The following is a 26,830-nucleotide window of genomic DNA, read 5'->3' on the forward strand; positions in this document are numbered from 1 at the left end:
TTAAAGTGAGGAAAGCATTTAGCCAGGTCGTCCATCAATATCAGTGCTGCCAATGATGTATGAGGCAGAGCAAAGTCCAGCTCACACAACCAGAGCTGCGCCAGTTCAGCAGGACTAAAAGGCAATCTTTTTTTTTTTTTTAAAGGAAAAGTCTTTATTTTGTTGAGCAATAGCAGCTCCAGCAATCAGCACACTTGGAGAGCAGTTCTGGTGAGTAGGGAAGTACTGTTTTTACAGTATTTGTCTGTGTAAAATCAGAACACAGAACCTGGCTTTGAGCTCCTCAGCATCTATAGTGTGACGCAACGTGGTACTGCACACATTCCCTGTCTCTTGCAGGGGGATGAAAACCTGATTTAGCCCTGCTTCTGGTCCAAGGAGGCAAAGTATTTCACTCTTGATGTTTTTGCTGATAAGAAATAATGGGAAACACCTTCTCTAGGAAAGATTTTTTTTTCTTCTTCTGTTTTTTTTTTTTTTTTCTGTATCACCTAAAAGAGCATTTTTAGCCTCAGATCCAAGTGGAGTCTCTTCACACAGGGCACCTTTTTGTGCTCTGCAAGACTTGTTATTTGGAGGAACCACCCTAAACCAGACCCTGGTTTGAGGCGGTGCTGAGAAGGGAGCAGGGCCACCCAGGAGCCCTCTTATATTGTGCAGCAGGGTTTCGAAGCAACGTGGCCTTCCACAGGCTGTCGGCAAGAGCATCAGCAACCAGCTGATTTTTTCTGCTGGGTCAGCAGCCCAAAACTGGGACAGGCTGGTCTAAACCTCCTGTTTTATGATAACTCCAAGAAACACAGCTCTGACATATGGGGCAGTGAGTTTTGCTCTAGGCGTTTCAGCAGTGGCATGCCAAAATTCACCCTGGCAAGCAAAAAAAATTAAAACCAGGATGCCAGCCCCAGCTAAGGATGAGCTTCAACACCAGTTAGCAACAGCTCTTTTATCCACTTAAGTGTCAACACTGGAATATCACAGGGAAGGGCATTTTAGCCAACAAATACTTCAAAAGGAGATATTCACCCTTTTCTCCACACCCTTGCTTTTTAAAGTCAGTTTCCCTGTCTGGCTTGCTTTGCCCTTGGATGGGGCTTTACTTTTGTAAATCAGGAGATCCAAGCCCATGTGGCCTCAAGACTAGCAGGGCTGGGGTTCTGAGCCACACCAACCCCCAGGGAGCAAGGACATGAGGTGCCCCAACACCAAGGCTGCCATGACAGCCTCGCTGGGAAGAGTGAGGTGTCCCGACTCCTGGCTGGTCAGAGCAGCCCAAACACCAGATGAGGCTTGGCCTGATCCCTTTTTCTAGAAGCCTGTTCCCTCCAAGGGCTGTGCTGCAGCATTTATCAAGTGGTCCTCACAACACCCCAGGGTAAGGAGATGGACTCAACTCTCTGTGTTGGAAAAGCAAGGGGCAGATTCTCAGCTGGTGCAAATCAGCATAGCTTCACTGGAGGCCAAGGAGCTATCCCAATTCACCCCAAATGAAAGTCTGGCTCAGAGAGGAGGAAAGACACGTTGCAGCCACTCCATGGGCTGAGAGCAGCCCTGGGCACGGAGGTTGGGCATCCCAGCTTCCCAGTCCAACAGTGCTGGAAGTCACATGCAGCGTTCTTTTGCTCCAGTCAGACAAGCGATGCAAAGGACCAGTCCTCAGACCCAACAAAAGGTTTTCTACTCCTCTGAGTAACTAAAATTCACCATCTTTCAACAGCAGCACCTTCAGTTTTTGCTGCCCTTCAGCTTTGGCCACCGGAGGATGCCAGCAGGCACATGATGGCTCTGCCACCTAGTTGGCTTTATCCATTTACATCTGCAGTAGGTGACAAGCAGATATTTACACATACATGGGACCTGGGTGAGACCCTTTAGCTATGATGTGAAGGCCAAGCAAAACCATGACAGTCCTCACAAGGCTTGGGATAAGTTCCTCAGACTTCCATTAGAAAAACCTGCCACATGCCTGTGAGGGGCATGTGTTGGTAGGAGTGATGTCCTGGTTTTACATATCATCAGAACATGTAGTGAGGGGAGCTGCAGAAAAGCCACACACAATGCAGATTTGGCTAGACAGAGCATGCACTTCAGCTGGAGACCTTCTGTGCAGCCATCAGACATGCCGCTTTTAGCAGATATATTTCCATAGCTTTTAATGTAGCTTAACAATTGCGTTGGAGACAAAGGAGGAAGTACAGTGTACAGGAAAAAAAGATCCCAAAATAATACCCTTTTATTTGTAAAGCTCTGATGAAACAACTTTCCAAATGACATCCCACTTAAAAACCAATGGAAACCAACCTAACTATGAGTCACTCACACTATACAGATTGCATCCTACATTTTCAAGATGCCTAAATATCTTACGGAGTATTTACATATGTATCAGTTAGGTAGTAAAGTTTCATTGAGATTTGTTTCTTTCCAGCACATACTTATTCAATGGCAAAAAAAACCAACAACTGGGGATGCATTTGCACTTTTGTACAACACTTCCGAGCAAATGGCTAGGGCAATTTTCCTGAGAGAAGGCTTGTTCTTTGAAACTCTTGCTTTAAAAACTGGAAATACAGAAAGTGGATGGGTTTTTGTTGCACTAAAAAGCCTAAGGATGCCTAGTTAAGTTTTTCTTTTAAATTATTTACGTACCATTAAGTTAAAATGTTTACATTCATTCATTCGTATAAAAACCGTTGTTAAATCTTATGCAAATGATTTAACACTGATTGCTGCAACGCAAATTGCACTTCTTTAAAAAAATTATTGTATATATGGAAGAAAAATATCTGATTGCTACCCTGTTTACAAATTTTGACTGACTCTACATAGTTCAGCCAGAAAATACGAACTTTCATAAACCTCAGTCACAGTGTACTTTTAAAATTCATATCGCAGTCTTGCAAAGTGAGTAAATATTTTAAACAAAAAAAAAAAAAAAAAAAAAAACAACCCAAAATCTCCTTAACCAGCTGGACCTCATGAGACTTGTACCAAACGTTGTGATTTCTTCCAGAGGCATAGCTAGGCTCTGCAGAGCAGACCAAGGCACGCTGAAGATGGAGGGCACAGGAGAAGACCGATGGCATGAAGACATCAAATGTTCGGTGTGAGACCTCTGTGCTGACTCAAGCAGTACGTACTTCTGACACTTGTTAAAAAGGACCTCACTGTCTCCAGTAATTAAAGCCTTTGGTACTCCCTCCCCGACATTGACAGCTTCCACCAAATTCTCAGGGGAGAAGGTGATGAGAAGAGTGAAAATAACTCTACAATCAGAAAGGCAGCAGTGCTGGGTAAGTCGAGGATGTATTTCTGGAATCTATTGATAGGTCTAGGTTTATCTCTTATTTTTCTTTTTTTTCTTTTTCTTTTTTTTTCTTTTCTTTCTTTTTTTCTCTTTTTTATTTGAGAGTGTAAGGCTGCCTTAGCTATCCCCGATCAGCATTCACTTTACTTTTATTTTTCTTGCATAGCTGAGGAACTGGATGTTTCGGCAGAGCCTCTTTCAGAGGCTGAAAAACACCTCTGCCGCCAAGGCACGGGAACAATTTCAGAGGAATGGTCTTTGCCAGCACTCTCACTGCCACCACAACCGCTCCGCAGAAGAAACCGTGCGCAGACATCTGGGGGCTGCCACACAGCGTTGGGATCCAGCTTCTCTCGCACCAGGTCACGCCAGAGCCAGGGCACACCAGGGATCCTGTCTGACAGATGCTGTCACTTCGGCTGTGGAGGTCAGGCTGACTCCAGTGTACAGCCCATCTTGACCTGAATACTTAAGGTTGCTGCCTTCGGGACTGGTGCTCTCTCCTGGGCCAGACATCGCCGATGAGCTCGCCTGGATGGGGGAGAAGAGGAAAGAGAGATTTCATTGACTGGGTGAGCTTTTCATGCACCAGGGTGTGGGTGGGAGCACCAAGGGCTCGCAGCACAGTTGCTATGCCAGGATTTCTGCAGAAAGCCAGGGTTTGCCTTCAGCTTGCCCTAGTGCCTCGAAATCCTGAAAATGAAAAAACATCTTGTGGTCAACCCACTCATTCAGCCCCAGTGACAAGGGTGATAGCCAGGTTTGGAGATGAGCATGTGGTTGTCTTCACAGCAAAGTGGAAAAGAAATCGTGGGACACGCAGAAAAATCTGGAAATTGGACCGTGTGAAGGACATATCATGTGTGTGTCCTGCTGTCCCCTAACAAAGGGGCACAGGTGCTGACAACAAAAATGTGACCTGGGAGTTGTGACATCTATAATTTTGCTTCCCTAGTGGGAGAAGCCAATTACATGCCAAATCTCATCAGAGGATGCACAGCACCTCCTAGAAATAGGCCTTCTTTGGGTCCCTCAGACTTTGAAATGCTGAAAATCATTCCCCACCCTTCAAAACACTAGCAACAACTTTTCCCAGTTAGGCTAGCCACTAAAGGAGATGCTGCTTTCGTCTCAAGTGGAGACACACTGTGCCTTTGAACCAGGAACATTTTTTGTTCCACCACCTACATGTACAAGAAAACATGCAGCCCTGATAGGCACAATGATGAAACTCTGAACCACACTGGAATCAGTCCATTAATTTTACTAGAGAAGTGGAGAGTTACAAAGACAAAGAAACAATCATTTTTTCCATGAGGCTGAGCAGATCTGCAAAAGAGGAAAAATTTGCAGTGCCAGACAGAGAAGGGGCAACATTTTCACCTGATAAAGGAAATGTTTAAGAGCTGACTTCATGCAAAATTAACTCTTTGATATGTCAACTTTAAAACCTTAATTTACTCATTAGTGGATAGTCTTTGGACAAGATTCCTTAAAAAGAAAAAAAAAGACTATCCTAAACTATGACTGCGGAAGCTTCCTGCCTGCTGTTTAAGTGAAAAGTATACATATTTAATAATTTTACAAGAGCAAAGCTCTTGGCTCTCCTGGAGCTGTGCCAAGCCAGCAGTCATGACGTAGGCAAAGCAGGGCTTCGCGTATTCAAAGGCAATTTCCAAATGGTGCTGTGCGAAGTTCTTGTTGCTGTGCCTAACCCAGGGAAAACTGCACCTTCTGGAAGAGATACTCATTGCCAGCAGTCACTTTTGTCTGAAATAAACTGAAATATTCCAATATTTTCTTTATCTTTTATTACAAGATTTAATTATCGCTATTCTTCCACTCAGTCATCAACCAGGATCTCACTCCACCAGTCACTACCCAAAATGTGGAGATGGAAGAAAAAGACTGCTTGCCTCAAAAACAACCAAAATAGCTCTAATCCTAAGAAATATGTTTTAACCCTCTGTCAAATACACCAGTGACAACAAGTCTCCATATTTGATTCTCACTAACAGAGAGAGTCTCGTGGAAGAAGTGGCAACCGGTGGTTCCCTTGGCCATAGCAACCACGAAACAGTAAGGTTCAAATCTTTGCTAACAGGAGGAAAATTGCCAGCAAGACCTTAACACTAGATGCGAGGAGAGCAGACTTCAAGCTGCTCAGAGAACTACTCAGTAAGATTTCCTGGAAAGAAGCTTTTGAAGGTGTTGGAGTCCATCAGCATTGGTCGTTTTTTAAGTACCACCTACTAAAAGCACAGGACCAGGCAATTCCAAAATGCCGAAAATCTAACAGGTGAGGCAAAAAGTCAGCTTGGTTGAGCCAGCATATTTTTCTTGAAATACAGCAAAAAAAGAAATTACATGATCAGTGGAAGCAAAGTCAGGCAACATGGGAGGACTACAGAGATGCTGCTCACCACTGTAGGGAGGAAATTCATGCTGCCAAAGCTCAATTAGAATTGAGCTGGCCAGTACTGTGAAGGACAATAAAAAAGGCTTTTTAAAGTATATTAATGGCAGAAGGCAACCTAGAAATAACATTGGCCCATTACTTGATGAACACGGTCACCTTATTAACAGGGACATAAACAAAGCCGAGATGTTTAATGCTTTCTTCACCTCAGTCTTCAACACTGATGGTGGACTTGGGAGCCCCCATAACCCTGGGTTGGAAAACCATGGCAGTGAGAACGATAAATTCCAAATCAATCCAGAACTTGTACAGGATTTGCTACTACAGCTAGATCCCTACAAGTCAATGGTGCCTGATGGGATTTATTCAAGGGTGCTTAAAAAGCTGGCTGACATCTTAGCAAGACCTCTCTTCATGATTATTCAATACTCCTGGGAACCTGGAGATGTCCCAGATGACTGGAACCTTGCAAACGTTGTCCCAGACTACAAGAAGGGCAACAGGGATGACCTTGGCAACTACAGGCCCGACAGCCTCACTTCTGTGCCTGACAAAATCATGGAGATTGGTCTGGGAGCTGTTGAGAAACATCTGAATGACAATGCAGTCATTGGTCCCAGCCATGGGGAAAGTCTTGCTTAACAAACTTAATTTCATTCTATGACAAGATTACCCACCTAGCTGACCAAGGGAAGCCTGCCGATGTGATCTTTTTGGATTTCAGTAGAGACTTTGATAATGTCTCTCACAGTATTCTCCTGGACAAGATGTCCAGCTGGGTAAAAACACAATGCAGTGGGTGAGCAACTGGCTGATGGGTCAGGCTCAAAGGGTTCTAGTAAATGGGGTTAGGTCCGTCTGGTGACCAATTACTAACAGAGTTCTACAGGGATCCATCTTAGGGCCAGCACCCTTCAGTGTCTCAGGACTTGAGAGATTACTTAGTAAGTTTGCAAATTACACAAAATTGGGAGGAGCTGTCAACACTCTCAGGGCAGAGAGGCCCTGCAGAGGGATCTGGACAAATTGGAGAACTGGACAATCACCAGCCACATGAAGTTCAACAAGGGCAAGTGTCAGATTTTGCACCTGGGACATGGCAACCCTGGCTGTACATACAGACCAGGCGACGAGATGCTGGAAAGCAGCTCTGCAGAGAGGGATCTGGGGGTTCTGGTTGACAGCAAGTTGAACATGAGCCAACACTGTGCCCTGGCAGCCAAGAGGGCCATCGATGTCCTGAGGTGCATCAAGGACAACATTGCCAGCCAGAGGAGGGAGGTGACTGTCCCGCTCTGCTCTGCACTGGTGCGGCCTCACCTGGAGAACTGGGTGCAGTTCTTGGCAACACAGGATAGAAAGGATATAAAGCTACTGGATGGTGTCCAGAAGACAGCTACAAAGTTGGTGAGGGGTTTGGAGGGGAAGCTGTATGAAAAGCAGTTGAAGTCACTTGGTTTGTTCAACCTGGAGAAGAGGAGACTAAGAGGAGACCTCATCATGGTCTACAACTTCCTCACAAGGGGAGGAAGGGTAGGCACTGAACTCTTGTCTTTAGTGACCAGTGACAGAACCTGAGGGAATGGCAGGAAGATGTGCCAGGGGAGGTTCAGGTTGGACATTAGTAAAAGGTTCTTCACCCAGAGGTTGCTGGAGCACTGGAACAGGCTCCCCAGGGAGGCAGTCATGGCCCCAAGCCTGACAGTGTTCAAGACTGGACAACACCGTCAGATACATGGTGTGAACTGTGGAGTTGTCATATGCAGGGACAGGAGTGGAACTCAATCCTTGTAGGTCACTTCCAACTCAGGACATACTATGATTCTATGATATTTTCTTTCCCTGTGACTATGCACAAACAATTTAATGAGGCAGGTTTCACACCGACCTTTCTGTCCAGTTTTGGCCTTGCATCAGCCTAGTTCTTCTAAAAAGGATTTTTTTTTAATCTCTAATACATCAAATAGGCTCCTGTTAGCACAAAATACATCATTTTAACAGCTTGAGTCCCCTTGCAGTGTAAGAAGGGTTTAAGTTTAGAGTTGAGCAGGGTTTGCTCAACCTGATCTAAAAATACTAGGAGCTGCTTTGTAAGGTTCCCGTTTGTCCATATTTGCCACTGTTGTTCCGGTAAGCAAATATCTTATCACTACCTGTTTTTCCTGGGCTTGGAAAGTATATTTCACCCTTTTCCTGATTCAGCCCTACAAAGGTGGGGCGCAGGGACCTGTAGTTTCCATGTGGAATTATCAGCTGCCCCTCCCTTGGGCACCCCAGAAGGGAGGACACGGAGACACGTCCTGTTTGAAGACCGCCCATCCCTGCCTGGCCAAGGCTGGACCCTGGTTCCATTGAGCTGGGGCAGGCGGGACCTGGGCAGGACCGCCAGGCCTGGAAACCCCACCCCGGTAATGTCATGACAAATCCAGGCAGCTTGGGCAGCTCCCAAAGTGAGACATGGAAAACAAACTGTAGCTTGTGAAAAGGACACAGCTCTGAATGACGGCTCTGCTCCCAAGCCTGCCTACCTCTGCTATTATTTCTCTTGTTTTAAGGGTTGAAAGACAGCAGAACTTACAGTTAGTTATTAGAGGACATTTGTCAGCTGGAATAAATAAGCTGAACAATGCTGCTGAAGTCAACGAGCTCTTCTAACTCACAATGACTGGTTTTATCAAGAAAAAGGTAATGGATTTAATTTCATTGCTGAAATCTGATAATAGGATAGATAGCCAGCTGAAGTTCAGCTTCCTGAGGAAAAAGTGAATGAAGCCCACTGGGAAGAGCTTGCCTTCCAAGCAAACAGAGGAAGTTTGGTTTTGTATCTGCAAAGGTGGTTTAAGTATTCTTTTTACCCAGTCCAGCAGGACATGGCAATGGGGCAGCCCTCAGGCAGATTTTCTGGATCAGAGGTGGCCTCTCTGTAGAGGACAGGGAGACCTCAGTCAGAGTCACAGAGGGACTTAAGACACCTACATCCTACCCAACCTGACCCTTACTATGCCAACAGCAACCCAGAGCCAAATTCAGCTCCACTAAATCTGGCCCAGATCAAAACCAGGCTGCTCAGCCTGCACTGGCCAGCACTTGAGGAACAGCACCAGCATCTCTGGCTGAAGGATGATTCCTGCTTTCTTCCGTCCACTGCCTCCTGCACTGCCTGACCACCACAGAAAGTGGAGAGAGGGGAGGGATACCCCCTTGGCTTCTGCCACCAAGAGGCAAAAGCTCCGAGCAAGGAGTTGTGTGAACAGTCGGAGGGGGTGGCAAGAGGCCTTGATCTAGACTTTTGCTCTATCAGATAGACATTTGTTCCGTCTACTTCACAGGTTCAAAATACTCCATAAATTTTGGACATTACACTAAGCCTGTAGTAAACCGAGTCTCAGCCAATATGCTCTTTCTCTTCAGTTAGCATAGTTTAGTTTCGCTACACTTAAATGACAACTGTAGTCAGCTGAAACACACTTGCAAAAACTTCTTTCACATATAATGTGTTGTGGCAAATTGCAGTGGACTCCTCAATTTTCCAACCTCAGCCTCCCAGCAAGAACTGCCAGCCTCACCAAGAGTGCTTTCTCCCAATACTGTCACTCCCTGGTTTCTGAAATAGAAGTCTCGACACTGCAAAACCACAGGGGTTCTTTTTTGTTCTTTAGTGACTCTCTTACTATGCAAAGTTGCCTTTTCTTACTAGTCAAATTGATCCTTTTGTTTATATTGCAGATGTGTAAGTTTACATATCTTCTAATCTCTTCTTTGTATTATAGTAACATAAATCTGTGGTTAGTACTTCATTTATTTCCTAACAGAGGCAACTTCCAGCATGGCTTGGCAAAATTGATGACCCCCACTGCCATCAAGGGCTGTATGAGTAATTGGCTTTATTGCTTTGGCAATAAAACAAAACCAAGGAAAATGTATGTGTCCATACGCATACAGAAGTTTTGGGTAGAACCAAAAATACTGTTTTTCCTTGGTTTTCCCCACAGAAATAGAAAAGTTGCATTGCTTAATCCTGTTTGATACAAAATGAAATGCTTTCTTTCAGATATGTGTACAAGGAGCAAAGCAAATGAATGACTGAATGTTTGAAACTGAATGAGGAGAAGAAAGCAACATCCTATTTTGTCCAGGAGTGAGGTAGGAGACGAAGAGAAGATTTAAACTGCAGTATCAGATCTCCCAGCATAATGCCCTGACTACCAGACTATTTGGTATTTTAGGCTGCCACGTTCCTCATGCCTCCTGTTGATCTTATTCTACCTGGTTTAGATAAATATTTACTCATACCAGGACTGAGGCACCATGTTCCCATTTTCTAGGTGAAAGTCCTACCAACCATGCTGGTGAGCCTTTCTCTTAGAAACTCTGTCCCAATGGCTATGAAATTATTCTATACCAGCTGAAATCTTATCATCAGGTAGTCTGAAGGACCCTCAGCCATTCAACTTTCTGATATCCAGGTGGATAGGAGATTTTTTTTCAAGAGGTTGAGTCTTTGGGTTCATCCAGACTCCGGGAGAGGGAGGCTGATTCCCCTATAACTTGCATGTATGTCCTATCAATCTGCTGCCTAAAAAGGAGCAAAAAACACCACCTCTAACCATCTCAGGAACAAAAGAGAGAAAAGAAAACAAAAGAGAGAAAATCCAGGAGAAGCTATTCAGTGAATTCAGTCCAGGTTGTCAGGCATTTTGGGGACAGTTAGATCTGCATTTTCCTACAAGCTCACCACCTGCCAAGGCCATTTCAGCCAGCCCTCTCACTTTCCAGCCTACAACACCGAAGAGCCAGTCCTGATCACTTCTCAAGGTAAACCTCCAAGGGAAGCAAGCACTAGCTTTGCCTGCAAGACAGCTGTCCTAGGTTATTTTATGGTGTGTGATTACAGTCTTTTTGAGAAACCTCCAAATCGGAGGTAAAGGGTGCAGTAGAGTCTTCTGGAAGAAGAGCTTCCCCTGGTGCTGCTGAGTCTTTACTGACATCAGCCCTGGCTCAAGGAGCCTGCATGTCCTGCCATAAAAAGCAGATTTTACAGCAGTTTTCATACTGCCTTTTATCCTAATAAGGGAATAAAGTCCTTCTGGTAATCACACCATTTGGAGCCCATGCATGGAAATGTATGGGTGTGCGCTAACACAAACCGTGCCCTTCATTTAGCAAATTATTCTGCGTAGCTTCTCCCTATACAGTTTCAACCGCATCAAAGGGAGAGCAGGTGTGGATGCAGATGCAGGCTGTCTGAAACCTTCAAATCTTCTTTTTATGGGGATGCAAAGCAACTTCATATATCACACAGCTGGACCTTTTCCATGTTAGTAACACAGGACACCCAGTACTTATACTGCTTAGGAAAACAGAAATAGGCCTAAATCCCAGATCCAGATGTGAATTTGGCAAATAGCCCCTTTACAACGGGACAACGAAATATCTCTGATCCAAACACTTCTACACTTTGGGATGTTTGAAATCAACTTTGCACCCACAGCAATTCATTAATCTTATATTTTAAATGTTTAAACTTTAGCTAGAACATAAAATCAACATTTAAGGTTCTTGCTAATTTGTCTGAAAATTGGCATCATATAAGATTCCCTTCATTAAATGGATAGTCTCAAAGACATTTCCAAGAATAATTGTTGCCCTTCTCTTTTTCTGCCCTTCCCTCCTTATTTTATTTTAAAAGAGATAAAGAAAGGTAGGGTAAAAAGTGAATATTACTGACAAAATGAATTCTGCTGAGTTTCATTTCCATCAGATTTCTACATAACTGCGAACTCTTTTGGCAGCCTCCCATAAAAGCCATAATAAATTGCTTTTGTACCAGTAGAGGAATTCATTTGCTCTGTTTCATTTAGCAACAACATTGCTGTGAATTTCAGACAACAGTTTCTAAAACGTCATCAGATTTCTCTGCCTAATGTCAATTTGGCATTTTTCCCCTCCTCACAGAATAAGGGCTGGAGAAGTAAAAACAGAGCAAAACAAAAACAAGTTGCCATGCTGGTTGTGTAACGCGCAGGGGATGAGCCAGGTTCTCTCTTCCAGCAGGTGCCCATGTTTCGGCAATGTCACCAGCGCTGCTGGCAGGAATCAGCGTGGTTCTTGTTAAAGTGATCAAAGATTACAGAGCCTGGATTCATCCATCTGAGGGTTTTCTCCCTCCTAGCATGGCCTAGAGAAGTTTATTCTCGTTGTGCAAAGCCATTGTCTGTTCTACGAATAAATACAGAACTTCAGGCTATCGATGAGTCTAATCAAATGACAAAAATAATCAAGGAAAATAGAAGTCTAGGACAGTATCTTTGCTTCAGCATGTGGTCAGATTACAGACTGCCTTGCTCTAAAATGCTGACATCCCTTTCACTCCCAACAACTTAAATGACCCTTATGAGCATTCAGCCTCTCCCACGGGATTTGGGGCCATAAGCGATGATTTCACTTCCTTCATAAACTGGTGATTGTGTACCCAGATTATGTCTGGGGCGACAGGAGCAAATCTTAACAGCCATCGCTTCTTACTTTCAGCCTCCAGCCTCCCCCATCTTCATCCCATTGAATTGCTGAAGCTTGGGCAAAAGCAGGAGCCCAAGCAAAGGCCGTGGCCATACTCATGGTGCACCCTGTCAACAACTCCCCGGCAAATCCCATCTTCATTTATGTACATTTGGGGCTGGGGTTCAGGGGTGGGAGATCACTGGCCCTTCATGTAGGGTGAACAGGCTCAGGAGCATGCCCATATGTCTGGTCGCAGCTGCAGCCTCGTCGCTTCACCGCGTTTCACAGCCTCTCTCCATCTCTTCCTTTCACCGAAATTTTTCATGAGAGGCAATGCGCAAGAGCTTTGCACGTGCAGGGTACATCTGATTGAACCATGGGAAAAGCTTGCATAGATATTACCGTACTGCCTGCTGCATACAAGGGCACAGATTTCCCCAGCCCTTGTGCAGGTATTCTCTCCCAACCTGATCTACTATGCAAAAATAATGGATAACTGAAGTTCTGGCACCGGGGGATGCTATTGTGTAATTAAGAGCAGCCTCAAGGTACCTGAGAGTTGCTCCTGGTTGCTAACAGCTCCCAGCTAGCATTTTGGCTCATGAACTGTGCCCCCACCCTGCTCTGCTATGGCACCCACACAACTCCACCTGCCTAAATTATATTATAAATAGTGCTATTAAAATTATAACATAAAGATTATTAGTAACAGGTTTGATACACCCTCCTAGGCAGGAGGGCTACAGAAACAAAGGCAGATTTTAGCCAGCCAAGAAGGTAAGAACACAGGCGAAACGGGATCTCGTCTATATGGCCATTCTGCCTACAGCCTACATAACTGCCTTGGCTTCAGCTGGGACTGTGCTTTTGATTCTGCCCATCGTACAAATCTCATGACACTCTCCAGGATCAGTAGTCTTACTTAAGGCAATGTAAGGAAAATTTAAGGAAAATTTGGCTGCATGTTTTGCTTTGCAAATACTACGGGAGAGCCTAAAACAGTGCATAATAGTTCACTGGGGGGAGCCTGAAACCCTGTAACAGGTCGCTTTTTGGCTAATGTTTCTCTTTTTTTGATCTAATCTGTTTATTTTATTGGAGAGACAGAGCTTTCTCTTGTCAAAGACAAGCCCTTTTAGTAACATCCTGGTCCAGCAGCACCCAAACACCAGTGCCTCTGAAACTGGGTGGCCCTGTCAGTCCACAAAAAATCACATTTGCTAAAAAATTTTCCTCCCCTTGTACAATGAAACTTTGTACATCAGGAATAAAACTTTTGAATGGAATTTGGATGTGGGAACGCTGAGACATATTGAAAAATAGTTATTATAAACAATGTCTTATTTTTATTAATAAAGGAGTAGAGAAAGCCACATTAGGAAAGCTTTTCAAAGAAATGACGTGGCAGATTAAAGGATAGAGTAGGCCTGAGGAGTAAGTGCGGATACGGATATGTGTAGCCAAGGGGTTAGAAATTAATCTACATTAAGCTTTGCAGCTTTAGCAGTAGCATTTGTTATCGCATATGCTAACTGCTTGAAGAAAGGAAGTTTGAGATGGTTTGAGTACCTGATGTAAAATAAGGATCAAAACTGAAGCAGAGGATGACCAGCAATCCTCTGGAGCTTCTCTGGAGCTTGGTGCTGCCAGATGCTGAGCATTTGGCCCCTGAAGAGCCCCCTGCAAGGAGAGGGCTTGGGCCCCTACACACTACAATCAGCGGGGCACCCCAGCCTGGTTTCAGCTGGGTCTGGATCACGGTTTAAGTGCCTTGGTTTAAAACAAAAGCCTTTACATTTCACTCCATACTGCAGAATAATAGGTTGCTGGGGTTTACCAGTCATTTGGGATAATGCATACAAATGCCTATATATATATATATCTTAACCAGCTTTTGGAAAACGTGAGAGCAGCATTGCCTTGAATTATAAATTCAGATCATTTCTGAAAAAATGGGCTATGTGGACAGTTTTTTCTTGACAGGATCAATCAGGCATGTTCTATTATCTTTCCTCCAAAAGAAAACCTTTGAAATCGAAGAACCTGAACATTTCAAAACAGGATGTCTGGGGTTAAGCTGTGGTTAACTTAATCATAAAAATTATATAGATCTTAATTAAGAGGTTTGTAAAGTACTTCAGCTTGCCGTTCTGTTTACAGCTGTATGTAATATCCTCTGAAAATCTTGTTCCAGTATCAGCTAACAAAACTGGAAAGTTTGTTTAGATTATTGTTCTGCTAGATAAGATAAAAGCTGTGATAACGTTGCACAGTGATCAGCCCGCTCACAGATACGGACACCGGCTCATGGCTTACCCCAGAGGCTGCAGGCTGTGTGCTGGGAGATGCGTTTTTGCTACAGTCGTCTGAGTTAGTAGAAGACGTGGATGTTGGAGTCATAGGAACGGCAGTAGTACTGTTACCTGAAAGATAGGGAACTGCTATTAAAAACAAATATTTTCTAGCCAGGAAAAAAAAAATAAGAAAACACAACGACTCTTGCAGCTCAACTGTCTTATCTTTTTATATTTACCAGAGCATGCCTTTGACTTATTTATGTTCTTAGGTTTTCGCTTCCTGGTCTGAATTCCTTCTTTTTTCATAGCGAGAGGTCGGGGAACCTGAAAAAAATAAATTTCCGTGTTGATCACAGAGTTGTATATGTACTCTAATATCAAGACTAAAAATATACTGCAAAATGAAATGGTGATGTTGAAAATGCCTGTTTAGCCAGCCCATTTTTCCTGTATCACAGTACTAAATCCAAAAAACCTTTGCATTTTGTTCGGGCAAAGCAGTGGGTGGTTTCAAGAAGAGTTTTAGCAGAATAAAGAAAGCAGAGATTTTTCCTGATGTGAACTAAACAGTTTTTTCAACATCCCAGTCAGTCCACAGATAAACATCACACTTTTAAGGAAAAAATCTCATTTCATCATAGGTTGTATGACATTAAATTGGACGAAATATATCTTATCCATGATTCCTTATTCCCATCAGTTATAAACTATCTGCCGTGTCTGATTCTGGAAAGCAAGAGTGCCTATGAGGGGAAAAAATACTCCTCTTCCTGTGGACCAGCTACACAAATCAGATAATGAATGGTAAGTATCTTAGGAGAGAAGCTTTAAGCTGTAGTCAGCTTAGTATTTGGTCTTCTAAGCAGTTCTGCCCGTGATACAGTTTTATAGTATCAAAATTTATACTTATAGGGAAAATGTGCTCAAAAATCAGCTTTGTGTTCTGTGTCATTACAACTATAATAATTATACAGAAAACATTGGCTTAAAGTACATTTAAACATAATAATAAAATGAGTTTGGGGAAAGACAGTTCAGTCATATGCTTGTTATCATTATAATGCTTAAACCTGTGATATAATTTACTTTTTCCTTGAGAACTAGACCAAGTCCCAATCAGTCCTAATGCCCTCACTCTTCAAACACTTGTGCTTGACTGTAACTTAATCCACGGAGGCATAACAGGCTCAAAGTCTCACTCAAAACATACTCCATCACATTCAGGACAGAGTTGTTTTCTTCCTCCACTATTGCCTAGCAAAGTCTGGAATGACATTTAAAATTTTGATGGCATAGCTATGGCTTGAATTACATTTAAAGTTTTGCTGGCATAGCTGTGGCTGTCCATGAAGAACTGTTTTATTAAAGGTTTAGGGTTTGTGGGTTTGTTTCCCCACTGAAGAGCTAATCTAAATCCCAGCAGCAAAAAAACCTCTGCCAGTCATCCAGAGGTGGTTTCTTTAGACAGATCTGTCAGGAAAGCTACAACAGCACACACATAACTTCTCAAAACCATAACTTGCTAAAACAGTATAACCATTTTTTGGTCATTTCACCTTTTTTTTTTTTTTTTTTAAAGCTTCACAGTCCAAACCGTGAGCCAAGACCATAAGCCAAGAACATTAGCACCCACAGAAACACAAAGGAGCATCGATGTCCCGTAGCGAGGCAGCTGCTTACCCCATGGAGCTTCATGTAGAGGCCGCAGGCGTTGCAGACGGGCTCACCCTCCGCGTTCCTGCGCCACAGGGTGGTGGTCGTGGTGTGGCAGTTGGCACAGGACAGGCCCAGCCGCCGCGACGAGGGCTAGAGGCAAGCGCAGGCAAACACAGGCGTGAACGGGCGGGCAGGGAAAAATGATTTATGGCTTTACGGTTTATAAAAAGCACTTTAATGCGCAGCAGGGATGGTAGGAGTTTTTTTTATTTGGTTGGGTTTTTTTATAGCGTCTATCAATGACGCCCCAGAATTAAATCAAGATTATCCTCATTTCAGAGACTGGCAAGCTGATGTGAAGAGGTACTGCGAGTCTGCAACTCTGAGCAATCACAGTGGAGGCAAAATTCACATTTTGAGAGCTGCTAACCCGGGGACCTCTATTCAGACCACCAGGCACCGGTTCCTCCTCCAGCGGGACAGTTAGGAAACTTCTCCACTACAGCTCCATCCCCCTTCTGTGCCGCCTCTCCAGACGGTTCAACACCCTCTCCCCACGCAAAAGAGACAGCTCTGAGGTTGCCACCAATACTCCTGACTCACAGGAAAAATCAGCCACATTAGTCACCTGCCCTTGGTGGCGCCACAGGTGTAGAAAACAAACTTTCCTTTGTGCTGGAGGGTAACACGTACAAGAGCGGCATCTTTGTGAAAAACATCTTTTTTTTCATCACCCATTTTATTCTCATGCAAAAAAAATAAATAAACAGTGCCTCTGGAGTGTGTTTTGCAGAGCAGAGTTTCCCCTTGGCCAGCAGAAAACCTGGTGGGTGACAACGAGTTCCCCACTGCAAACAAGCCATTTATGACACTCTTCCGTGGAGTTTGGAGCCAAGATGAAGCAACCCTGTATCAGAAATAACCGTATAACCTGGAGCTTTATGGCTGCAGGCTGTATATCATAAGAGAAGGCAGTCCTCATAAACATGTGAAATGAATGTGAATGGGTTATAAAAGTCCCTGTAACAAGTGATCTCATTTACGTTCATCACAAGCAAAGAATTCCAGCTACATCATAAATCCAGTCTTTTTCAAAGTATCGCATTGTCAGGAAAAATATAAAAAAATCTGTACCTAGCTCTGTGTCTGGCAGCTGAACAAGTTTACATGGAGAAGTCAGTTTTAGAGGATTGCATTAATCTTATTCTGACTATAAAGCACCCATAACTGAAATTACTAACTTAAGGGTACAATGCCCTTCCTCTTGAATCATTTACTGCTGGGTTGTTAGACGTAGCTCAGTCACCTTTGATACCGCCTGCCACTTGGGAAACGGATAGAAATGTTTTGAGAATGAAGAATATTCCAGAGTGATAACCAAGTTTCTTGAATTTTATCTGTTCAAGTTTCTTAAACAGTAAGCCGTCATTTTACACTGCAGCTCAGAAAGAATTCCAGATGAAATACAGATTTTGTAACTTTGAATCAGTAATTCATTATTAATTGCACGGACAAAGAAAAAAGAAACAACAGCCAAATGTAATGTGTGCTGAAGTACACACATATACTTTTTGATCTTAAAAATCCAGGTCTCAGGAAAACAGATTTTTTGACCTCATTATTTAATACATATATGCATAGTGTCTAAATTGCTCTCCTCAGTTTGAGTTTTTCATGGATTGGGTAAAAAAAGAGCTGGTCTTTTTTACCCAAAGCCCACCCTGGGTAACACATAGGCTTAATTTTATTTCTTTGCAAGTGAAATCACTCTGTTATATCTGTATTTCTTTTTTGTGCAATCTAGTATAAATCTTCCTATATTTTATTTCAATAGCTTTTGCTCACCCTTGTACCTAAAAAAACAGGGAGAGGGTTGTATGTTTTGAAGCTAAAACGACTTTTTCTGCCACAGGAATTTTATCAGGAACTTCAGGTCAATCTAAACATGTTTAGCATTTTCAAAACATTTTCCCTTCTCACCTACATACTCCCAACTGTATGAACACACAGTCACAGTTGATTTATAGTTATGGCCAGGGTACTCGGTAGAGATTGTTATACGCGACTATTTCAGAGTTATTTCACCAAGGTGTCAGGCTGTAATCAGGCTGCAGTTTGACTCTGTTTTAGTCTCCTCACCCCTACCCCCTCTTGAAAAAAAAAAAAAAAAAAAAAAAGACACAGAAATGCCAGATCCAGGTATCAGCTACTTGAAGCCTGCAGTGGGCCAGGGTGCCATGGCCAGTCAAACTCTGGCACTTCAGATGAGCAGCAGGTCTGGCCAGTCTGCTGCATGTGTCTCCAGTGATGAGATAACACCTTGTGTCGTGAAACTTAGCGGACGGCCAGCTAGGAAAAATGATGGGCACCCAATGGTAATTAACCTCTGGCTTAAATTCACTCTCTGGCTTAAAGAAAGGTTTTTAAACAGAGGTCAGGCTGGTTTGCCAGTGCTCACTGTCTGCTCTGATCATCGCACATTTGGGTTTTGTTCTCTCCATCCCCGTAAGGGCATTAAATTGTGAAATAAAGAACGGGATGTGTTTTAACACTAGGGAAACAGACATGGAGAGAAACAGCCGGCATGATTGAAAGGGTCTTGAAAGGCTGATGGGTTTGATACACTGTCTCCATACACAAGGGTCCAAACATCAGCTTGGATTATACCAGCGTGATTTATTGTGGCTAGCTCGGTAACAGCCATTACCAAAGAGCATATTCTTTCTCTCCGCTGACCTCCACCCAGGTTTGCTAAACATAATGTGCAGTTCCCACTTGTTAAATTTTCTCCTTGCCTATTCAGTGCCAGCCTGAGTTATAAACAGGGGTTCTGGTTTGTACTATTTATTTCCCCCCCTACTTTTAGGAGTATATTTTTAGAAAAATTGCCGCTCATTTCTTAGGAGTAAAACAAAACAAAGGCTATTATCATTGTTTAAACAATTGGTTTTCTTTGAATTATATACAAAACTTGCTTACATTCCCAAGGATCGAGCTCTCAGCAAACAAAGCAGGTCTGGAGAAATTCCTAGCCCTCTGAACAAACACTTTCCAACCTTGTTTTTTTTTTTTTTTTTTTTTTGTTGGATACATTCAGCATCAGCCGCACAAACTTCTTCCGAGTCACCTAAGCTCCCTCACCAACAAGGTCTATCAGCTCAAAGAGCCAGGCTGGCCCATGCCTGGTATGTGGCTCCCAGGGGGCAGAGGCCCATTTCGCCAGCGCAGGGCCTGGAACAGGGTCTGGAGGGCTGTCAGCCCTGATGCCCACACCGTCACAGCTTTGCCCTGCCAATCTGCTCAGCAGCCCTGCTTCAGTTCTGCAGCCGGGGGGGGATCACTGGGCTAACACACCTTGTACGCGCTCCCCCATCCTTGCCGCCGCTTTCCCCCTCACAAGTGCTGACTGCGGGGTCCCATGGAGCACAGCTCCTCTCGTCCGCCTTCCTCCCCTTCGTCCCCACTCACCACTCTCTTCTGGGGCTTGATGAGGGGCCGGCTGAGGCCGTTCATTTTGGTGTAGAGCCCGCAGGCGTTGCACAGGTAGTTGCCGGTGCCGTCCCTCCTCCACAGCGGGGTCTGGATGGAGCCACAGTTGACGCACTCCCGGCTTTCGGACAGGTCTTCCAGCAGCTCTGGGGGAGCAGGAGCAGAGGGGAAAGGCGGTGGGGCACGGCCGCCGGGGACATGGAGCCGACGGAGCGCTGCCCCGGGCCCGCCGCGCCGGGAGCCGGGCCCCGGGCGGGCAAGCGACCGAGGCCGTTCAGCCCTCGGAAGTGCAATTCCCCGGCAGTGATCGCGGCCGTGTGGTGATTTTTTTCTTTCTTTTTTTTTTTTTTTTAATTCTCCCTTTTTAACAAGTTCTTTAGTGACAGCAGACTCTCTGTCAGCCCCGGCGAAACCGGAGCGGAGTTGGAGCTCCCCGGGACAAGGTGGGGGGCACCGGTCAAACGGGGCGGCAACCCCCAGCAGCCCTGCACTTACGTCGGGGTTTGACTCTTCGGAAATCGGGCTGAAGCGGCGCGGGGTCCGCGGGAGGAGTGAAACTCCCGCCGTGGTGCCCAGCGGGCGGAAAAGGAGTGTGTTTGGCTTTGTAGGGGTGCAGGGGAGGTAGGTGTCTGCCAGAATAGCCCACTTCCAAAGCCTACCCTGAGTACAAGGAGGGGTGGCTTCCCCAAAGATTCCCCTAGGCCGAGGCTGGGCAAGGAGTTTTTAGCCCCGACTCTCATTTTAAACGCCTGGTAACTAGCGAAACTTCAAATGTAGAGACGGAGTTTGTGAGTCTGCGGTGCCAAGTCAGAGAAGGGGAGCGACCACTTCGCCTCGACTATTTGGTCAAATTCGAGCTAGTTGGTAGGAAACAGAGGAAATGGAAAAACATGCGGTATTCTGTCTCCAGCTCCCTTTGATACTGAACACCGGGAGGGAAAAAAGGGTCTAAATGCATGACAAAAAAAAAAAAGTAAAGAGAACCCACCTATAAAAGCAAACACCTCAAACCCTACGAATCCTTTTATTCTTATTCTGACTCACCTCTCCATATTTCGGGGGAAAAAAAAATGGATTTTTACATATACTGTGCCACGTTGTGCAGAAGTAATAAAATGACGTGCTTGAATTTCTGCAGAAACTTTCAAGTTGAGCCTGGGAAAGTCTGTTTCAGACTCATAGCTTCGTCATTGATTTTATTTTTTGCTCCATCCATTCTCTCTGCTACCTGCTTTAATTCATCATTAGGTTATTCTTTTATGTTTCGCTTATCAGGTTTGCGCTGCAAAGCAAAAAGGGAGCTTGTAAACGTCAGGCAGCTTTAGAGAGAGGGCTGAGCTGACACCGTGGGGCATTGCGCTGAGAAAGAAACGGCCTTTTAGCCCGCACCCACCGAAATACATTTCTCTCCTCCCTTCGTTTGCAAATTATTAGAAGCTAAACACGAACGGGCACACGGCAGAATCCGGAGAGCACAGTTCAACTTAACGTTGTCAGCTTGTAGCTCTTAGCACATCGCGAAGATTTATTAATCTTTGCAGTAAAAGTGCCATTGAAGGTTGTAATCAGGAAAATGCTTAAGGCTTCAAGGACGCTGGAAGTTAAAGTTATTCGACTCATCTATTTACTTTATAACGTTGCCTTTGTGGCTGCAGAAATAAATTCTGCCGTGACAATATTTCTCGGGCATTTTAATTTTTCCCCCCCTTAGAATGTGAAAAATATATTTCTCTCCAAGGAAAGGAAAAGAAAGCTTTCATTTTAACTATTGTTTCAGTAACTCTACGAGCAACGTTAAGAAAGCCGTATCAAACTGCCTGATATTTAGCCGCGAAATTATGCTGCAGTTTCAATTTTCCTGACCCCTAACGCGACCACTTGAGCCGGAAGCACGCGTGGCTTCGGCTTTGCCGCCGTTTTTTTGTCCTGCGGGAGCAGAAAACTCGCGTGGTCCAGGAGGTCCGGGACGCTTCACCCCACGTTACGACGCGATGAGGTTCCCCTGGCACACATCCTTCCCCGTACCCAAAGCCTAACACCTACCCCTCCGGCTTCCGGCATCGGGGGCCAGAGGCGATATCCAGGGAAACGCCAGGAAGGTGACCCAGCACCGCGGCTGCCCCAGCCTGTCCTGCCTGCATGTTTCTGGTCCGGCTGGGGCGCAGCGGCCCCGCGGGGAGAGATCGGGAGCGGCTCCAGAGACACAAGGGCAGGCGAGACCCCCGGGCGCAGTGAAGGTGTCGTGCCCCTGGTCGGCTGGCTTGGCAGTCCTGCCTCAGCCTCCTCCAGCGCCCTGCTCATGCCCTCCTCAGTCTCTTCTCCCCCACCCCTCTCCTCTCCCTTCCGTGAGATTTTCCAGCCTCACTTCTCTTCCGAAATTAAAGAAAAAAAAAAAAAAAAGCAGGATTTTTTTTTTTCTCCTCCAGTTTTACAGTGTAACTTTTGGAAACTGCGTTTAAAACCTCAACTTTCGTGTCTCCCTGAGACGCAGCTTCTCAGCTTTGGTCTGTCTGAAAGTTGTCATGTTAGTAAACGCCAAGTGGGAGACCTAAAATGCCTATATCTACGGGTATCATCGAGAGACAGAAGGAGCACCCTGTACACTGTGAAAAGCCACCAGGTAATTTTCTGAAATGCTGCACTGGAAGAGAAAATCACAGTGTATATAAAATACACCTACCAGGTGGGTAGTTTCTGATTAAAGCAAATGCTGCTCAAATGTGTATGTGCGTGTGTGTATACATACACATACGTACATAAATATATATAAATATCCACAAATATATAAAAATATACATATATATACACACATACCCACACACCTCTCAGTACATCTATATTTATATAGACATACCTATATTCTAAAGCTGAAGAGACTGTATTAATCGTTAATATTTCTACAACTGACTAAATCATCGCAACTCAGCCTCCACTTCTATGATTGATTTAATGACACCGAGAATTTCCTAAACTAAAAAAAGAAAAAAAAAAAAAAAAAAAGACACCTCGGAAGCGAAAGTAAAATCCCGTCAGGAGATGCCATATTTTAACAGCGGTTTACCAACGCGGTTTCTCGTTCATATCAGAGATTTTGCTTTGCTGCTTTTCCTTTTTAACGAAGCAGCGAAGTGGTTTGTCGTTGTAATAATCCAAACCGGGTTAAGAGAGACCTACAATTTTCCTCTACACTACAAGAAAGGTTAATTCGCAGTGAATATTGTTACCAGTTCGTGGCCAGACTACTTCGTTTAAGGAAAGCAGAAATGTACGGAAACTCAAAAGAGAGCTTTATACCGGCTGATTCGTTTTGGAAAGGTCAGGTTTAGAAGCCCGATAGACGTAGGTTTTGAGTTTGTGGGTTTTTTTGTGTCCCCTTCAAGCCAACGCAAACGACGAGGGCCACCTCCACTCCAGAAAAGACACGGTCCCGGGACCGCCGTCCAGCCACCGGCACCGCCGCGCCGCGCCGCCCAGTCAGCGACTCCGGCGCCGGGGCAACCCCGCCACGGGCTCCCCGCGCCCCCCGGGGCCCCGCCACCGGGCAGCCCCAGTATGCGGCGGCCGCCCACCCTGCTCGGCCCGGCCCTGCCCGCCCCTTCACCCCCCCGCGCCCGCGGGTCCTACCTGCGCTGGGTGCCCGGACGGGGATGGGGGCGGCCCGGCCCTGGAGGCAGTGCAGCATGGAGTTCTCGAAGGGCGCCGTGGGCCAGGCAGGGGTGAGCTGCGGCCCCACGTAGGACGTGTAAGGCGCCGGGTATGAGCCGTTGAGAGGCCGGGCCAGCGGGCTGTACTGGTCCCTGGCACCCAGGCTGTTGCTGTAGGTGCCGGGCTCCCGGGAGGCCCCGTTGGCCACCGGTGGGCTGGGGGAGTAGGGGAAGCGGCCCGAGGGGTGGGAGCCACCGCCGGTGCTGTACGAGGGGCTCTCCGCGGCCGGTTGGGACCAGACGGCGTGGCCGCCGCCCGGGTGGCTGGTCTGGGCTGCCCCGCTGCCCTGCAGGTACGGCAGCGTGGGCAGCATGGAGCCCACGCGGGTCGTGGGCACGTAGACGGGCGAGCTAGGCGTGGAGTGCATGAAGCTGCCCGGAGATCCGTCGTAAGGCGTGGGGCCCTGGGCGGCCGAGATGGCCAGGGTCTGGTACATCTCCTCGGGCTGCTCGCCGCCGAGGGCACTCAGCTTGGAGCCGCGGCTGGACCAGATCAGCTTGTTGGTTTGGTCTAAATCCGCGAAGAGCAGGATGTCCTCCCAGCCGGATAGGCCAGAGGGGTGGGGGGCCCCGAAGTGCACGTAGGGGGCGAGCAGCGACCGGCCCTCGGCGGCGGGGGGCAGCGGTGGGGCCGGCCGGTGTCTGCCGTCGGGCTCCGGCAGAGGAGTCTTGGAGGAGCGGCGCTCACCCTGGGAGCCGCCGGAGGAAGAGGAGGAGGAGGGCGACGGAGGAGACGGACCCGGCTCTCTGGTCGCGAAGGAGCAGGAAGAACCACCAGAGTCCGCAGCGCACCTCTTCACCACGCACCAGCCGCCTTCAGCCACGGCCATCCAGGTCCCCTTCTAGCCGCTTGGGTGTGGATGGAGAAAGGGGAGGAGGGGAGGAGGAGGAGGATTGGAGGGGGGTCCGCAGGGCAGGGCGGGGAAGGAGGACACAAAAGAGCAAGGGAGCGGGGGGAGACAAATAATAATAACAAAGTTAGCAAACAGGACAGCCCGTCTCCCTCCCGTAATGAGATTCATCAGGGCTTATCTGGACCCTCTGAGCGCTTAATCAGTCATGTCGCCTCGGCGCTGTTGTCCCTCACCCCGGCGGAACGGGATCAAGCAGCCCAGGTCAACAGGGGCCGGGAGCCGCCGGCCGCTCAGAGTGGAGTCCCGCGGACCGCGGTCCCGCGGGGACAGGGCTGTGGGATCCGGTCCCTGCTCCCTCCGCATCTTGGGCTACGGATTTGAACATGAAGCACAGCGGCGGGAAGGTGGGCGGGTGGGCGTGAGGAGAGAGGGGAACGAGAAAGGAATAGGGGTATTTTTCCCGGTCTGTGTCAAAGCCCCTTCCTTGGCTGCTGCTGCTGTTATTATGATGATTATTTCAATGAATGAGTCATTTGACTCGGTTCCACTAAGAAAACAATTAGTAAGGCGATCCCTTTAAGTTTACTTCTCCAGAGAGCGATGTTAGCTTTTCCGCGCATCGCCTCGCTTGGTTGCTTGTTTCCAGCCCAAGGTCATGGAAAGGAGGAGGAAGAGGGAAAGACAACCGGGAGCCGTGAGATGGGCACGGGCCGGGCCCCGACGTGTGCACAGCGGCGCCGGGACCGCAGCCGAGATCGGGGCCAAGGCAGGGGCCGTCCAGCCGGCAGCCCTGGCTGGAGGCCTGCCCCGAGCCCGAGCACACTTTTGGGGAATGGCACCCGTCCCGCAGCCAGTCGCGGCGCCGGGACGCCGCCGATACTGGTCGCATCCCAGGGCGACCGGCAAGAAACAGGCAGGAGAGACAGACAGACAGACAGACACAGAGCTCTCGGTGCTCAGCTTCTGGGAGAAGGAGCAGAAGGCGAAAGGCGGCGCAGAGAAGTGACAGCAAGAGAAGTAGACGGCGAGGCTCTCCTCCCTTCAGCGCACCTCGGGGCTCTCCAGATAACCATAGGCACATGAATACAGGACACACACACGCACACAGCCCCCTCGCAGATAGATAGGCACCAAATACGTCTTTCCCTCCTGCGAGATAACTGGGAGATAACGCTCCGGCAGATAAGGGCTTCAGGCACCGGCATAGGATGTTTGCCCACAAAGTCTCTCTCGGGCTCCCCCAGCCAGGCGCAGCAGCGGCCGCGCCGCTTTCCTCCCGGAGTGACCGAGGGCAGAGAAGCAGGAGCAGAAAAGCAGGGAAGAAAAAGGGAAATCGCGGCGGGAGAGTGGGGTATGGAAACGAGAAGCGAGGGGCCAAACCTGCTGCCGGTGCCCCGCATGGGGCCGGGGTGCGGGGCCGCGGCGGGCGGTAAATCCAGTGCGGCGGGGGCGAGCGGCGGCGGCGAGTCCGGCAGCTGCTGCCGGCGGCTCATGTATAAAAAGGAGAGAGGAGGCGCCTCTCGCAGCCCTGCCGGAAAACTGCAGGCAGCCGGCCCTGATTGGGCTCGGCGAGCCCTAAACAAACACAGAACTCCACAGGGGTGCCAGTCCCGGCGGCCAGCCGGCCCGCAACGCGGCCGCGCCGGGGGCGGGAGCGGGCGCAGCTGGAGGGGGGGCGGCCGAGAGGGGGCCCTCGGGGTGCCCGCAGTGGGGTGGGGAGCCGGACCCCGTGCTCGGGGAGCGGGGAAGAGTAGAGCGGGATTCGCTTTTTTAGATGCCAGAGTATTTTAATATTTTATCTTTTTTTTTCAAATTGAGAAATATTGCACAAACTTCTCCCCCCACTCCTCCTGCCCTAAACCCCGGATAATATCTTGTCTAGAGTGAATATTCACCTTTTGTAAGGCTTTTTCCGCGCGCCTCCGGCCTCGCAGTGGACTGCCTCTGGCAGTATACCGGGAGGATGTGTGCTGGTTTCTCGCCCTGAACAACCAGGTGAATATCTTCCCGCCCCCAGTCTCCTTATTTTTGCTCGTTAAAATCAGAGCTATCCGAGGGGAAAAAATGTGGCTCCTCCTTGAGCTGTTTCAACCCTCAGGTGAAGATAAAGCAAGTTGTGGGATGTGTCCACCCCAGCAGCAGGCGTTAGGCATTTTCCCCCTGTTTCTTTCTTATTCTTGTCTTCGCCCCCACCCCTCCCAGCCCTCTTATCTCAGCTGTGTACAAACTGATATGGTACTTAGCAGGAAAGTGACTGGAAATTAAAATAACTTCGTTCACCAGAGGTTATCAGCTGGATATCTGTCATCATCAGTTTGTACAGAAAGAGTCATCTGCGGCAAAGGGTTGGACTAGAGCAGAGCCCGGCTCTCGGCAGCCGGCAGACAGGAGCCCTCCCGACAGAAACCGAGCCCAAACCTGCTGATGCGCGGTGCTGTCGCTCCTGGGGTAGGCACGGCTTTTCTTTCGGTCTTTCCGTGAACGGGAGGTGAAGAAATTGCAGTGCTGGGGGTACGGTAAAACTCTGGCTGTAGCCATACGCTCTGCCGGCATGGGCGAACAGGTTGCGACGTCCACGTTTTATTGTGCTCGTTAATTTTAGT

At 47.1% G+C, this 26,830-nt stretch overlaps 1 protein-coding gene and 1 long non-coding RNA gene across 3 annotated transcripts in view; one reads left to right on the forward strand and one right to left on the reverse strand.

Annotated features, from left to right (window-relative positions):
- Nucleotides 1-2,215: 2,215 nt before the first annotated feature.
- Nucleotides 2,216-26,287, reverse strand: GATA6 (GATA binding protein 6). 2 transcript variants are annotated; one of them, XM_065830973.2, is made up of 7 exons: nt 26,123-26,287; nt 23,294-24,222; nt 19,649-19,815; nt 16,205-16,330; nt 14,761-14,848; nt 14,544-14,650; nt 2,216-3,838 (listed from the first exon to the last, which is right to left on the reverse strand). In XM_065830973.2, exons 2-7 carry the CDS (start codon nt 24,201-24,203, stop codon nt 3,671-3,673), a joined length of 1,566 nt encoding a protein of 521 aa, XP_065687045.1. In that variant the 5' UTR covers nt 24,204-24,222; nt 26,123-26,287; the 3' UTR covers nt 2,216-3,670. The 2 variants fall into 2 exon arrangements, with proteins under 2 accessions (XP_065687045.1, XP_065687044.1); XM_065830972.2 differs by lacking the exon at nt 26,123-26,287 and adding an exon at nt 25,608-25,732.
- Nucleotides 25,954-26,830, forward strand: part of LOC136099120 (uncharacterized) — a 37,484-nt gene continuing 36,607 nt past the window's right edge. Inside the window, exon 1 of the long non-coding RNA XR_010651035.2 lies at nt 25,954-26,675. This is a non-coding gene — a long non-coding RNA (uncharacterized lncRNA). The remainder of the gene's footprint in view (nt 26,676-26,830) is intronic.

This window comes from Patagioenas fasciata, chromosome 2, assembly GCF_037038585.1.
Source record: "Patagioenas fasciata isolate bPatFas1 chromosome 2, bPatFas1.hap1, whole genome shotgun sequence".
NCBI lineage: Eukaryota > Metazoa > Chordata > Aves > Columbiformes > Columbidae > Patagioenas > Patagioenas fasciata.